The sequence below is a fragment of the Aaosphaeria arxii genome, assembly GCF_010015735.1.
Source record: "Aaosphaeria arxii CBS 175.79 unplaced genomic scaffold BU24scaffold_3, whole genome shotgun sequence".
In the NCBI taxonomy this organism is placed as follows: domain Eukaryota; kingdom Fungi; phylum Ascomycota; class Dothideomycetes; order Pleosporales; genus Aaosphaeria; species Aaosphaeria arxii.
In genome coordinates this window covers 4,533,200-4,547,788 of record NW_022983476.1, presented here as the reverse complement: position 1 = coordinate 4,547,788, position 14,589 = coordinate 4,533,200, and the positions used below count along the sequence as shown (strand labels likewise).

The window sequence follows — 14,589 nt, the reverse complement described above, 5'->3', positions numbered from 1 at the left end:
TCACCCCGTCTAGTATCTATATATGTTGATGGTTCGCAGTGGGTACGAACCAAAACACGAGAACTGCGAAGACGAGATAGTATAAGCATGGTAAGTAAACCGGAGAACTATTCGCAGGTATACAAATGGGCCTATCTCCACACGCGTTAAGTCCCTTACATCCTTAACAAATCCTCTATTGAACCCTTTCTTCTCCATCCTTAGATGTGAAGGATATATTTCTGTCCCTGGAAATTTATAGATTTCGCCGTGATTTTTCACGGTAGAACGTGCTAAATCTATGTTGCCTGGTTTTAGTAGAGCTCTTTATAATAGATATTGATACAAATAGGTTATGCAGACTGATGGCCATGAGAAGGAAGTCATTGAGTGCAAAGTCGGCAGAAGTGGAAAGTCAAACACTACGTCGAAGTCAAAAGGGTGGTAATACTTAGCCGAGCCAATACTATAGGTCTCAGGACTGACGGAGCATATCTATATAAGCGTTACAGCAGCTATGGTTAGATATATTGATATGCATGGGAAGGAAGGCGGCATTCTTCTCTGGTGCATGTCTCGCGACAAGCTCTAATGGATGTGGACATAGCCGAAATCTACCATGGGATTGTGCGAATCGACGAAATGATCACTGCGAATATGTCGATTCACCATGCCCGCATTCGCATCGCTAAACCGCTATCCGTCCCGTCCCGTCAACAGTCTTGACAAAGGCATGTGGCTAGTTCATCGAGCGTGAACTCATCCAGCAATCTGGTAAGTCATTGCGTCACACTCCCGAAGTTTCCAGATAGATATTACAACAACTCCGCTCACATCACCCCTATGATACTTCTCTTCTTCAACCTTACAAAAAAACCAGGCAATCACGAATTTGCGCCATCTTTCATAGTCGGAAGCCTCACTTCCCTTCACAAGCAAACATGTCAGCAGCACTACCCTACACTTCAGGAAACCTTGAAGTATTTCACGGCCTCAAAGGTCTAATCATCTGTAAGACTGCACTTTTTCTCCCGCCATCGCACATCATGACAAAACGCAAATATCTCTGATACTCCTGTCCAGCAAACGCAAAATTGACGCACGGCGGCTCCAAAAACAGCACACCGCGCAGCTACGACATAGTGACCGCAACAAAGAACAAGCAGTATCGGGTTAGCCTCGTTTCGTACGACGACATCTACAAGGGTCCTGGGAAGTACGACGTCGATAGCAAGGTTTTGACCAGGAGTGCCGTCAAGTTGAATCTGAATGGCGCCATGGAGGATCTTCTGAAGAAGGTACAGGAGGAATGCTGGACTTGAGGGGGAAGAGTCTGTTTGCTGAGCGAACAAGAAGGAAAGAGAGGGAGGAGATTATTGTTGTTGGCGGTAGTGGTAATGGCGAAAGGGTCGGAATCGGTGGGAGGCTAGGCGGAATGCGGGGAGCGCTCTTGATATGGCCGCCATTCCCCACGGAGCGTCCGTACACGATATATACCTCTGTTTAATCTGTTTATCTCACAAATTGCTTCGAGTGCGTTATGAAATGTACGTCGTTGATTCTGAACAGCAACATTTGAACTATGAGCCAAACCTAGACTGTAGCCTACGGGTATGTGAATCAACTTAGCATGTGGATTGGCAATCAACGCAAATATTAGATTGTGGGTTTGAAAGAGAAGAAGTTACATTGCAACCTTATGGCCTCATCAATTCATTTGGTTGATTTGCTCACTCTTCGCCAAATCACATCAGATCACCAACGTTCAATTGTATCTCGCTTGCTTGCATCTACCCTCAAAGTCTACCACCATGACCATGTAACGTCATGACTGACGTTCCGTATTTCTGGCTACAAGTTATGAAACACTTTTGAATTTTTCTTTTACGTCTGCGTCACTTGATTGGATCTTGGACCAGTCATTGCGATCTTGGCCTACTTCAACACCTTCATAGGATTCTGCAAACGCGCCACGTTGTTCCACTACAAGATCGGTGAGGAGGATACTTTCAAGCCGATTGAGCGAGACTAGGAACTATCCCTCAAGAATTCGACCTTGATTCATGGCTGCATGTTGAGTGATGTTCTTATTGTCAGTAAAATTTGCCTGTGTCTTCATATTTTATTGTTCCTTCAAATGAAACTCCCCCATCTCTAAATTTGTACCAAAGAGAGGCCGAGCAAACGCAAGGTATCCTTCGTTCAAGACGCCGCAGATAGGCCAGTGGCACGATTGTACAAAAAGAACAGTCCCTTGTTTGACGTCTACGTTTGATTTGGGTATGAGTGCTTCACTCACGCAAACGCCGCACCCATTGTTGGCTCCCCAAAAGGTGATAGGGAAATTACTTTAAAACAACATCGAGCAAGCGGAAACTTGATTGTAATGAAAGAATAGCGTATCTTTGCTTTGTATAGTATGAAAGGGCTGTGTCTGTCATTTAAGGTAAAACGCAAGTCACTTTAAGAATGACTGCAAAGAAACCTCGAAAGAGATCTAATGTATCACTGCAAGTCATAAAGAACACGAAACATCGTACAACATGCGATAAGAGGGATTAAACAAGGGCATGTCAAGGAAATGCTAAAGAACGCGATATTGGCGTTTGGCATGTCGTCTAGATTCACATGTTCTTTTAGGTGTCGTGGGTGTTGATTTGCCGGCCCGAAGTTTAGTGCATGTCCAACGGTGGGTAAAATCTTGGCGTCTTATGTCATCCAGGCCAGGGCTTGACGGTCTTTTTGATCGTGAGAAATTCACTCTGCTCATCGAACACGGTCCTCTACTTCAATCCCTCGTGCGTCGTGTGCCCTCCGCCTCTCCACCATTCCCCGCCGCTGCTGCGTGCGCCCGTGTGTGCTATTTTCAAAAAGTTAGCTACTTCCATAGGATACGTCACCTCCGACGTGTTCATCCAGACTTGGCTTCCCACCGCAACCGCAAGAACATCGCAATCAACAAACTTCCGTTGCAACAAGCTCACTCGCTTCGCACCAGCACAAATCGCCCTTCCACGACTTCGTACAGCACCTGTGACTTTGACTAGTCATGGCAGTCCCTACGCAGTTGGCCTGTGAGTTCCGCTCCTACATTCTGCTTGAAAGGCATGTTTCATTGACTGTTTGTTCCTAGTCCGCACCTCCAAGGGCATCGGGGTTTTCAACGCTGCCCCCGTCTACGAGACACTCCCGGGATTCATTCGGTACGTTTCATTACACAACAAGACATACTGCCAGTGCTGATAACTAGCTCTAGACCCGAGGGCAACCTCAGATGCTGCTGTTACTCTCCGGATAGCAAATATTTCGCGTGGGCATCACCCGAACAGTAAGCCACACTTTGACTCATCCTCCTTTCCTCTAAACTCACCTTTGCCAGGGTTTCGGTTATCGATGCTTCCACCGGCCATGTTGTTACCATCCTCCCGACGCCCAATGTTTTCGAGCTCGGCTTCTCTCCTTTAGGCACCTACATCATAACCTGGCAGCGCCCCACCAAGGACGAGGAGGGTAATGCTGTCAAGAATTTGAAAGTGTGGAGGACCGTCGCCGATAATGGCTCGGAGCAGACTGTCGTCGGCCAATACGTTCAGAAGTCGCAAACCGGTTGGAACCTACAGTACACCTCGGACGAGCAATTGTGCGCCAGAATTGTCACCAACGAGGTGCAATTCTACGAGTCGGGAGATCTTGGAACCGTCTGGAATAAGCTTCGCATCGAAGGCGTTTCCGACTTTGCAGTATCACCGGGAAAGAACCATTCAGTTGCCGTTTTTGTCCCGGAGAAGAAGGTGCGAATAATTGCGAGGACTTCAAGGGTTTCCAAGATATGATATGACTAACTCATATTTCGCAGGGAATGCCCGCCGCTGTCAAAGTGTTCCAGGTTCCCCAATTCAGCGCTCCCGTCTCGCAGAAGACGTTTTACAAGGGCGATAAGGTTCAGCTGAAGTGGAACCAGCTTGGAACTAGCTTGATTGTGCTCGCGCAGACCGAAGTCGACAAGACCAACAAGAGTTACTATGGCGAAACCAACATGTACATTCTTAGTGCAAATGGTACCTTCGACTCAAGGATCCAGCTAGGTGTGTTTGCCGTCCCCAGAGTCTCGTGGATGATACTAATCTTGTCCTAGACAAAGAAGGACCTATTCATGATGTGTCGTGGTCACCTAACTCGAAAGAGTTCGGTGTTGTGTACGGATACATGCCTGCGAAAACCACTATCTTTAACCAACGCGCTGTCGCTCAGCACAACTTCGACCTCGGTCCTCGAAACACTATTCTTTTCTCTCCTCACGGTCGCTTCGTTCTTGTCGCTGGCTTTGGCAATTTGGCAGGACACATGGATATCTACGATCTTGATAAGAACTACAACAAAGTTTGCACGATCCAGGCTGCCAATTGCACTCACTGCGAATGGAGCCCCGATGGAAAACATATTCTTACAGCAACCACGAGTCCACGTCTTCGTGTTGATAACGGAGTACGTATTTGGCATGTGGGCGGCGGCCTCATGTACAACGAGGAGATGGCTGAGCTTTACCACGTCACCTGGCGTCCTCAATCAACGCTCACCCATCCTTTGGAGAACCCTCTTCATCCCGTGCCAACCCCACACCCGTCTGCGTTGGATTATTTGAGCAAGATGAAGACTCCCTCGAAGCCCGCCGGCGCATATCGGCCCCCAGGAGCACGAGGCTCCGCCACACCTAACCTTTTCAAGCGTGAGGACGAGGGCGGCGAAGCCTACGTCAACACAGGTATCTCCTCCACGGCCGCAGGATTTTCCAACGGATTTGGTAAGCCACGCCGTCGCGAGGTTCCTGGGGCCGAGTCTGTCGATACTCTACCTCCAGGTGCCGCCCCTGGAGGTGGTGTCAGCTTGGCTGGAACTGGTGAGGGCGACGAGGGTTTGTCGAAGGCAGCTTTGAAGAATAAGAAGAAACGCGAGGCTAAGAAGGCCAAGGAGGCAGCAGAGAAGGCATCAGGGTTGGCTGCAGATGGTATCAATCCTCCCTCAGGACCTGCTAGCGCTGGCCGAAGTCCCGAGCGACGCGACGCAAGAGGTCAACAACGCAGTCGAAGCAAGAACGGCGGATATGGCAATGGCAGAAGCCCAAGTCAACACCGCAACTTCCATGGCAACAGCCCCCATCGTCGCCATGGCTCTGGATACGATGACCACAACAACCACCATGGTCACCAGCAGCCCCACAATCGCGGCGCTCCCCATCACCAGAACCAGCACAGGCATCATCAGCAGGGACCTGGACCCATTACTGTTCCGCAGCATACCCAAGGCCCAACTCCAGACCTGACCGTTACCAGCCCTGGAGGAGGTGGCCCTCAGGATAAGAAGATTAGAAGTCTTTTGAAGAAGATCAGAGCCATTGACGATCTTAAGATGAGACAGGCAGGTGGCGAAAAACTGGAGGATACGCAAGTGAAGAAAATCAGCACGGAGGAAACCATTCGCAAAGAGTTGGCAGGTCTTGGTTTCTATGAGAACTAGTGGTGCTGCTAAGCCATGGTTACCTGTGGCGTCTTCACATAAGCGCACTGTTGGATACTCCGTATTTGTTGTTGGTTTTACGGACCTTTGAGTGTATTGATCCGGAGTTCCCAGGACCTGACCAATCTAGTGTTAATGGCGATGTACCCTTCGTCTTCAAACAGGCTCTTTCAACAACCTTCCTACATTCGGAAGGTAGAATGTTATCAGATGGAAAAATGAGAAATCGAAAAGTTGTATCAAACCTTTTATGATGTTGACCTACAGACCGTGATCATGCGTGAACCGGAATTGAAAATTCACTATCTTATAATCATGACAATAGCGCTTGAACTCTTATCACGGGGAAAGTATGATGAGCATTTGTAAACTTGAAATTATTCCTATCGAATCGTAGGCTTATCAGGGAAAAGATCCCTATTCTCCCTCTGCCTAAAGTTCTATTGAACCGATATCACTCTCACTCTGTGGCATACCAATGTACCATGGTGTCGATCTGGCCAGGCCAGCAAGAAGCCCCGTGAGAACTGGACAGGTCCACATCAGACATTCTTATTGGGACCAGGCACATTCACCGCTGGCCATTCCAGATTTCCAGTGTCGCTTGGAGCTTCAGCGGGAGCTTCAACGGGAGCTTCGGCGGGAGCTGCGGGAGGAGGCTGTTGCCCAGCGACGGTGGCTCCACTGGCCTGAGCGGGCCGTGCAGGAGGCTCTCTAGGATGCGCATTGCGATACGGTCCGGCACCTGCACCGCGAAGGTCGTTAATTTCGGTCACCACTTGATGGTATGATTAGCGCTTTGGTTCTATGCAGAAGGGCGAAAGAAGAAGAAGAAGAAGAAGCAACTCACTCAAAAGCTTATGCATATGGCGGTGGAGCCAACTGTTCACCTCATGCAAGGCATCCTCGAGGCTAAGACAGGCGTTTGACTTGCTGAGGAGCCTCCAAACCGCTTTGGAGTTCGGGTGGATATACCCGATGAGGGCACAGCGGTACTCGGCGACCTCTCCTGGCGGATGTGTCACTGGCGGTTCACTCAGTCAGCACGCGAGACTTCTGGAATAGGATGATGGGAAAAGAGATGCGAGAGAATCGGAAATTTCTTCTGGGAAGAAAGGTTCCGGTCCAACTCGGCGAGGATGCTGCGCAGAGGGTCTTGACTTACTATCGCGGGCGATAACCACATCGAAGTTTGAGGCAGAACCGTATTGGCGGCCATAAAGAGCGACGGCATTTGCTAGAGAAAGATGTCAGATGTATGCTACGTATGACGTGAATGGATTCAAATAACCCAAGATTTGAGCCTTCAGTGTGGCAGAGTCCTCCCTGACATTGTATTGGGGCGAACGGGTGTAATTAGGATGAACATATCCTGGAGGGGGAAACTGAGGCACGTATGGTGGATTCGAGGGCTGAGAGCGAGATTGCGGTGGACTTGTAGGCTCGGCCGCAGCGGCATTGGCTGAGCTACGATGGCGCTTCCTTGGATTGGGCTTGTCTCCAGAGCCGCTGTTAGGGTTGTCGGGCATGATGGAGATGGCGGGGATAGAGAGAGAGAAGAAGTTGTTGTTGCGGACGTGGAAGGGAGAAAGTAGGGAGAAAGTGGGTTGACAGGATCTTAAAACGTGAATTTATGAGAGGTGAGAATCAATCAGGTGAAAGAAAAGTTCGACTCATTATATTCTTGAGACGATAGATGCCATGGAAGAGGGAAAACAATCACGCGAGTAGTGATTGGCATTCTGAGCTCAGGCACCTTTGATGTACTTTTACTTCATACAAGACAATCGCACCGATAGAGTGATTAGTTATCATCGCATGGAAGATCACTTGGAGTAGTGGTTGGTATGCATTCTTTTACTGTTTCATGACGATATTCGCGAAGTTCATCGTCGAAATCCTGAATGGCTACGATGCATGAATCTTGCATGTCTGTTTAAGCAATAATTACCACGTAAACAGCGTGTCTTTGTATCATGATTAGACGGCGAGTGGCATGATACTCATTATGGCCATAGCAACGGTTATAGAAGAGGAGCGGGGCAGTGATGGGAACGAAACTGCCCAGCGTGGACATTATCAAATGCATCACAGCTAATCCAACAGGATGTTGTGTTTGCTTTAATCTTCTTGGATTAGCTGGTGAAATTGGTTGAGCAATAGACGTTGGACTTGCTGGCTTCTACGTTCCTTGTTACATCTTCTGTTACCGATTATATGATTCAAGGAGGTGGTGGGTGCATGATTCTCATTGTCAGCACGCACTTCAGACTTTAGTAAACACCCATATACACGACGAGATCACTAGTTGGAAATGCGTTCTAGAGCATTGTCGTTTGATTGAAACCCCTACTCTAGGGATCTAATTCGTTGCCACTGAGACATCCACGTTTTCTGGACATTCACTGATTGAATTTGATTCCACCTTCTGCTAAAGGAATCAATTTGTGACGCCTTTGTCCGAACAGATGACGTTCCTCATGAGATTTGCACCATGGGCGTTGTTGTATTCCGGCATCAGACGTTGAACATCTGCGTCCACTTTGCCAATAATTGCCATGCAATCATAATGCCCACCCCGTCTGCTTGATTGGAAGGACACAACCAATCTACCATTCGGCGTAGTTACCTCCACAAAATCTCCGATATTGCAGTAGTCTTTGATGACATGGACATTCAAGGGGTATATGTCAACCCATTTTTCGCAGTTCTTCTTGTCTTCTGTCGATCTCTGTATTGCCGAGGCGATCGCACCAATCATGAGGTTTCGAAGTGCAATATTGTCTCCATAGTAGCTGTCCGTGACCGTGACCTGCAGAGGTTCCTTTGACTGTCCATGCCAGCCATCAATGTAGTTTACGGGAAAGATTCGGAAACCTTCCGGAAGACATCGACCGGGATGTAAGGGATCTAGCTAAAGGTGAGTGGGCTGTACTTCTCTATGGGGTAGCATGTAATGGGCTTCATTACCAGCTCTGCACAGTGATTGGAGACCCTTATATATCATGTCATATATCGCTGTATTCGAAATGATGTTAGCTGTGTAATCCAACCTCGAGCCACTAGGAACATTAGAGAATTACCAGGCCCCTTCAAACCACCGACATTCTGACGCAGAGTTCCAAGTTTCACCGTAACAGTGTTTGCTTGACCTTGACTGATCTCAGACGTAGCATTGCCACCTTGGAGCTCGACACCCTCAACGCGTTGTTCGGAAGATTCAGTCGATGAATCACCACGAGTGGCCAAGTTGTACCTATCTGGGGTTGAATTAAGTCAAGGTTCTGTGCAAGTCCTCAGATCGCCTACCATATCCGTCGGGTACAGCCACGGCAGATGCGGCGAGTACAAGAAAGAAGCCGAAGGCTAGGAAAAGAAGCCTCATAGTTGCTCTCGTACGGATGACTGGTCTTTCGATAACTGAGCAGTCGTCGTATGCCGGAGTTGTGACGTGGGATCAAGCGTTCTTTAATAGATGGAGAAAGGAAGGAGTGAGGGGTGAGGAGGAAAGAGAGGAAAGAAGGAAGTGAAGGAAATGTCGGGTCGGAGGCAGGAAATTCGAGAAAGTGGCGCACTGATTCACCTTGGCTCTACCTTACTTCTACTTCTACTTCTACTGATTGGCATTGTGCAGGGACCTTCATCTGTCTTTCTCACCGAATTTTGTTCTGACTGATTAAGCTCTGGAAGTTGGATGTGTTATTTCATCTCTAGGTGTATATCTGATCATCTATCCATGGACCTTCGAAAAACACAAGAATAGTAATTATGGTAGATATAGCAAAGAGGCCAGAATAGTCACACTAGTGAATCTTCTCATCTTTCATCTCTCACTGTGTTGCTTCTCAATAGTCCAAGCAGTGGGGTATGCAAATTGTTCGTAATCATGCGAATTTACACAGTAGAGCAACCTAGATCTCACCAATGCATCAATTTTCGCATGATGATGTTTCAGCTGAATGAAAGTGATATTCATAGCGAAAGAAAGTATCGAGGGCATTTCAGTTCAGTTCATGGGTAATTCAACGCGTTCAACTGTAGCACGTGCAGACGCGATGGTGGTGGTCAAAGCTCAAATCATCTATGACGTTCCGTCGAGATTCCATTCTGGGGACATGATGGATCAACAATAAAACCATTAAATCCTAGTATTTAAATATGAGCAGCCCGTCTAAGCGGCGGAAGAAGAACGATAGCTCCGCGCAACCAATACGAAACTTGGACTTCTTCTTCGCGAAGCAGAAAGAAGCCGCAACCAAGTCCGCGAATGCCGTGCAAGAAGCTGAGGATAATGTCACCAACTCGGAGGGTCTGACGGACGAGGAACTCGCCAGGAAATTGCAGGATGAATGGAACAAACAGGATCAGGTCGATGCAGCTTCAGAGCGCAATGGCGATCTCTACGACGACCCCCAGGCATCTATCGTAAACGGCGCGTCGGAACAGGCCATCGATGGGGGAAAGGATAGCCCAACAGATAATGAGAGGCTCAACGCCAAAGATATGAAACCAGACCATTCGAATCAGACAAGTACGCTCTCGTTGCAGTCAACAGCCGCCGAGGAGGACACTGTATCCGTCAACATTCCCTTCGACCAGAGCCCCCTCGAATTCGAGCCTGCGCAATATATTCCAGACTTACAGAGACATTGGGCATCTGAGGGAGGACACGCTACATACGCGCTACTTACCCGTTGTTTTGTGCTGGTAAATAGCACTACAAGTAGGATCAAGATTGTGGATACCTTAGTGAATCTTTTACGGGTATTGATCGAAGGCCACCCTGAGAGCTTGCTGCCAGCCGTTTGGCTTGCAACCAATTCCATTTCTCCACCGTATATCGACCTCGAGCTTGGGCTAGGAGGGTCCGCCATTTCGAAAGCCTTGAAGAAAGTCTGCGGTCTTGACAATGCTGGTTTGAAAACCTTGTATAACAAGTATGGTGACCCTGGAGACGTCGCATTCGAAGCAAAAAAACGACAATCATTTACCTTGCGAAAGCCCAAGCCATTGACCATCAAAGGCGTATTCGATTCTTTGGTTAAGATCGCCAATAGCAAAGGTCACGGAAGTGTAGAAGTGAAGCAAAGAATTGTGGAGCGTCTTATCCAAGATGCGAGAGGCGCAGAGGAGAGCCGTTATATTGTCCGTACCTTAGTACAGCATCTAAGAATCGGTGCTGTAAAGACCACAATGCTTATCGCCCTGTCGCGTGCATTCATACTCTCGAAGCCTCAAGGCGCCGATTTTGAAATTCGAGATTCGAAAGAGCTTAAAAGATTGAAGAAAGAGGAGTTGGCAGAAGTTTATGCCCGAAAAGAAGAAGTAGTCAAAGCTTGTTTCGCGAGACGCCCGAATTACAACGATCTTATACCAGCGCTTATTCAGGTTGGTGTTTGCGAGGAATTGCTTCTGCGTTGCGGCCTTGCGCTTCATATTCCGCTACGACCCATGCTTGGAAGCATTACCCGTGATTTGGGAGAAATGATAACGAAACTCCAGGGCCGAGACTTCAGCTGCGAGTACAAATATGACGGTCAACGCGCCCAAGTTCACTGTGACGAGAAGGGCAAGGTCACGATCTTCTCCCGACATCTTGAAGTGATGACGGACAAGTACCCCGATCTGGTTGATCTAGTGCCTAAGATACGCGGAGAAAGTGTATCTAGCTTCATTCTGGAGGGCGAAGTTGTGGCCATTGATCGAGATTCTGGTGAATTGAAGACCTTCCAAACACTTGCTAATCGTGCGCGGAAGGATGTAGTGATTGGGAGTGTTACCATTGACGTATGCCTATTCGCTTTCGACCTCATGTATCTCAATGGCGAGGAACTCCTAGATCGACCTTTCAGAGAGAGGCGATCCTTGCTAAGGAGCCTGTTCGTCGAGATTCCTCACAATTTCACATGGGTGAAGAGCATTGATGCCACATCCGCAGATGTAGAAACAGTGCAGTCTTTCTTCAAGAGTGCGACAGATATTAAATGCGAGGGAATCATGGTAAAAATCCTGGACAATCTACCCAATCCTGATCTGTTAGGCGACGAAGAACACGCCGAGGATGATAAGGTCCCCGAACCGCCTACGCCGAAAAAGAAGGGCAAGAACACGAGTTCTAAAGCAAAGGCAACCAATGGAGAGGGTGGTGCTGAGGGCAAGGGTTCACGTCGGAAAGCCCTTCTATCTACATACGAACCAGACAAGCGTCTAGATTCCTGGCTGAAGGTGAAAAAAGACTACAATACGTCCGCGGACACCCTCGATCTGATCCCGATTGCCGGTTTCCACGGTTCAGGACGCAAATCGAAATGGTGGTCACCAATACTTCTTGCTGTTAGAAATGCCGAGACCGGTTCTTTAGAAGCAGTGACGAAATGCATGTCCGGCTTCACGGATGCTTTTTACAAAGCCAACCGTGCCAAGTACGACAAGGATGATCCGGAGAACACAAGTGTGCTACCAGAGAAACCGCATTATGTGGATTACAACGGAGGGGCAGGGCGGCCGGACGTCTGGTTTGAACCGCAGGAAGTCTGGGAGGTCGCATTTGCAGACTTGACCCTCAGTCCGACCTATACCGCAGCGATCGGTCTCGTCAGTGACGAAAGGGGGCTCAGTACCAGGTTTCCGAGATTTTTGAAAGTAAGGGAAGACAAGGGAATTGACGAGGCAACCGAAGCTGCAGATCTGGCTTCGATGTACAGAAAACAAGAGGCTAGGATTCCTAATCCGCAAGAAAAGGAGCTTGTGGACGATTTGGAGGATGATTGAAACGACTAGACCATGCTTGAGCCAGGAAGACGACTTGAACCTCACATAATAAGTGTACGATGAGAATGTTCGAATCACACAATCTAGCGACCGATGAATGCAATATCCAGATGCACCAGGCTGCCTTGAACGCCAACATCGAATATGTCCCAATTTTCTTCTTGCATCCGTATTCGAATACTGTGGGGGAAACGCACGTTACAGCGTGATGCATTCATGTCTTCAATTGGTCACATTAGAAATCATGTAATCCCTTTGTGAGTATACCCATTGTTATGAATCTCAAATTACCGGAGAGACAGGCGGTATAAAGAGCGTTCTATCGACCTGTGAGATAGTCGAGACTACATAGGTCTCCAAGTAAAAGTTGTAAATTAGGTCCATATAGAAATATTGATAACCTGTCATACGGATAGTGCATAGGCTATTTCATAATTGCGGTATTACATCATAGGATACATTGTCAATGGCACGAAAATATCTGTATCTAATGAAGTCAACATAATGGCATACAAGAGTACAGTGTTCACAGTGCTGTTCGAGCTAGTGGTACAATGGTAAATTCCACCCGTCTTTGTCTTCTCTGTTCCATCTTGGTAAAAGTTCGGGTATGCGGAGGAAACAGATCAGACCAACAATGAAATGCAAAATCGCAATACCCCATTGGGTTTCTGGAATGGCCAGGCGAAGAAGGGTCGGCTTGAGTTTTTGAACTTCCTCGACGAAGGGTCTCAGCTTGTGATCATAGTTCGAAAATGCTTGTGACAAGTCATCAGGATGGCGGTTAATCTCTCCAGCCAATACGTAGGCACCGACTAAACTTGCCGAAGTCCCCATTCCGCTAAAGGGAGAAGGGCAATGCGCAGCGTCTCCGATGAGTACGACTCGACCTTTGGACCACGTATTGGTACACACCTGGACCACTTCCTGAGAGTAGAAGTTCTCTGTCGTCTGCATTCCTTTCAGAAAGCGTTCAGTCTGCCATCCTGCGCCCTTGAACCTCTCGGTCCAGAACTCTTTCTGCTGGTGTATTGAGGTCTTGGGAATGCTGGACAATTGAGGATCATCATCCCTGAGAATGAGATACACTTGGGTTTCGGTATCATTATGCGTTCTACGAAATATCATTCTTCCACCGGGGCTGTGGTACGTCCTACGGATATTGGTATCTCCTGGCTCACGTGGGATGAAATAGTATGCCATGTGTATGCCTAATCGGCGATATGGTTCTGGAGCAGCTGGAGACAAGATGGCTCTCCGGACACGTGAACCCTGGCCATCAGCGCCGACGAGCATGTCGAAGGTGCCTGATGAGCCATCAGAGAAGCGAGCAACTACCTGCTTGTCGTCCTGCTCGAAACTCTCAACAGTTATGCCGAAGACATACTCAACTTGGCCCTTCGTCGCGTCGTATAGTATCCTAACGAGATCTCCTCTCATGATTTCGTACTCAGAGGTTGGACCCTGTCTACCTTGGCCAGATCTGTTTGCCATTATGGTACCTTTGACATTACCGTGGGAATCGATAATTGCTACTCCAGCTTCATCGACGAGCTTGGAACGAATCGTCTCCAGGAGACCCATTCGTTTAGCGACTTCAATTCCTTGAGAACGAAGGTCAATCTGAGCACCAGTGGCCCTAAGCGCCGGGAAACGCTCGACAATGGTGACTTTATGGCCGCCTTTCGCAAGCCAGAAGCCTAGGGCTGGACCTGCGCATCCGCCTCCACATATAAGGATGTTGAGTCGCGACATTCATGAATTGAACTTTGGTAAGGCCTCGGAGCTTTGAGTACAAGAAGAATTGATATTTACTGAAGCACGTTAACTATTAAACCTTTGAGATTTTGCAGTGGCAGACACTTATTTGGTGCTAATCAACATGATGACCTCACATATGATGTTCCCCTCATTTCAGCTGGCCCAGCCGTGTCTTAGCGCCCACGACGCCTTCCCTACAAAACTACAACAACGTCCACCGCTAGCATCGTCGAAGCTCGACAATAAGTTTCTCGCCGAGGAAGCTCGACGATGCTCTCTTATCTTCCGGAGATGATGCCTTTGGGTGGTTGGTGCCAAGACGTTGTAACGGCCGAATCATTCTGGAAATGCCGATCTGCGGTGGCCGCATGAACAGGGAAATTGACATCCACCAACCCGGCGAGTGGGGAGATTTCAGTAATCCGTTCCACCCGAGGTCTCGATTGAATCAAACATCCAGCAAACAAGGAAGCTGTACAACGGACCTGCAGCAGCTATTCCGCCAAGATGGCTAAGGATTCTTATCGCTGCTTAAGTTGGTCAAGATGCCCTGAAGCCAAGCAA

General features: G+C 48.2%; 6 protein-coding genes across 6 annotated transcripts; 3 read left to right on the top strand and 3 right to left on the bottom strand.

Annotated features, from left to right (window-relative positions):
* Window positions 1-2,749: 2,749 nt before the first annotated feature.
* Window positions 2,750-5,738, top strand: BU24DRAFT_421462 (translation initiation factor eIF-2A). The gene is made up of 6 exons (XM_033527734.1): window positions 2,750-3,053; window positions 3,113-3,182; window positions 3,236-3,307; window positions 3,359-3,770; window positions 3,836-4,064; window positions 4,115-5,738. Exons 1-6 carry the CDS (start codon window positions 3,029-3,031, stop codon window positions 5,491-5,493), a joined length of 2,187 nt encoding a protein of 728 aa, XP_033386817.1. The 5' UTR covers window positions 2,750-3,028; the 3' UTR covers window positions 5,494-5,738.
* A 504-nt stretch (window positions 5,739-6,242) lies between these two features.
* BU24DRAFT_171716 (uncharacterized protein) lies at window positions 6,243-6,650 on the top strand. Its single transcript, XM_033521520.1, has one exon. It carries the CDS (start codon window positions 6,301-6,303, stop codon window positions 6,556-6,558), a length of 258 nt encoding a protein of 85 aa, XP_033386816.1. The 5' UTR covers window positions 6,243-6,300; the 3' UTR covers window positions 6,559-6,650.
* BU24DRAFT_421461 (uncharacterized protein) lies at window positions 6,254-7,288 on the bottom strand. The gene has a single exon (XM_033527733.1). The coding sequence runs from the start codon at window positions 7,020-7,022 to the stop codon at window positions 6,744-6,746; it is 279 nt and encodes a 92-aa protein (XP_033386815.1). The 5' UTR covers window positions 7,023-7,288; the 3' UTR covers window positions 6,254-6,743.
* Window positions 7,289-7,933: 645 nt separating this feature from the next.
* On the bottom strand, window positions 7,934-8,878 carry BU24DRAFT_491433 (uncharacterized protein; the record flags this gene model as incomplete). The annotated part of the gene is made up of 4 exons (XM_033533796.1): window positions 7,934-8,403; window positions 8,464-8,511; window positions 8,577-8,753; window positions 8,803-8,878. The coding sequence occupies 4 exons, from the start codon at window positions 8,876-8,878 to the stop codon at window positions 7,934-7,936; spliced, it is 771 nt and encodes a 256-aa protein (XP_033386814.1).
* A 736-nt stretch (window positions 8,879-9,614) lies between these two features.
* Window positions 9,615-12,671, top strand: BU24DRAFT_171707 (DNA ligase-like protein I). The gene has a single exon (XM_033521519.1). It carries the CDS (start codon window positions 9,652-9,654, stop codon window positions 12,262-12,264), a length of 2,613 nt encoding a protein of 870 aa, XP_033386813.1. The 5' UTR covers window positions 9,615-9,651; the 3' UTR covers window positions 12,265-12,671.
* Window positions 12,536-14,156, bottom strand: BU24DRAFT_171652 (FAD/NAD(P)-binding domain-containing protein). The gene is made up of 2 exons (XM_033521518.1): window positions 14,128-14,156; window positions 12,536-14,078 (listed from the first exon to the last, which is right to left on the bottom strand). Exon 2 carries the CDS (start codon window positions 14,017-14,019, stop codon window positions 12,808-12,810), a length of 1,212 nt encoding a protein of 403 aa, XP_033386812.1. The 5' UTR covers window positions 14,020-14,078; window positions 14,128-14,156; the 3' UTR covers window positions 12,536-12,807.
* Between the last annotated feature and the right edge of the window lie 433 nt (window positions 14,157-14,589).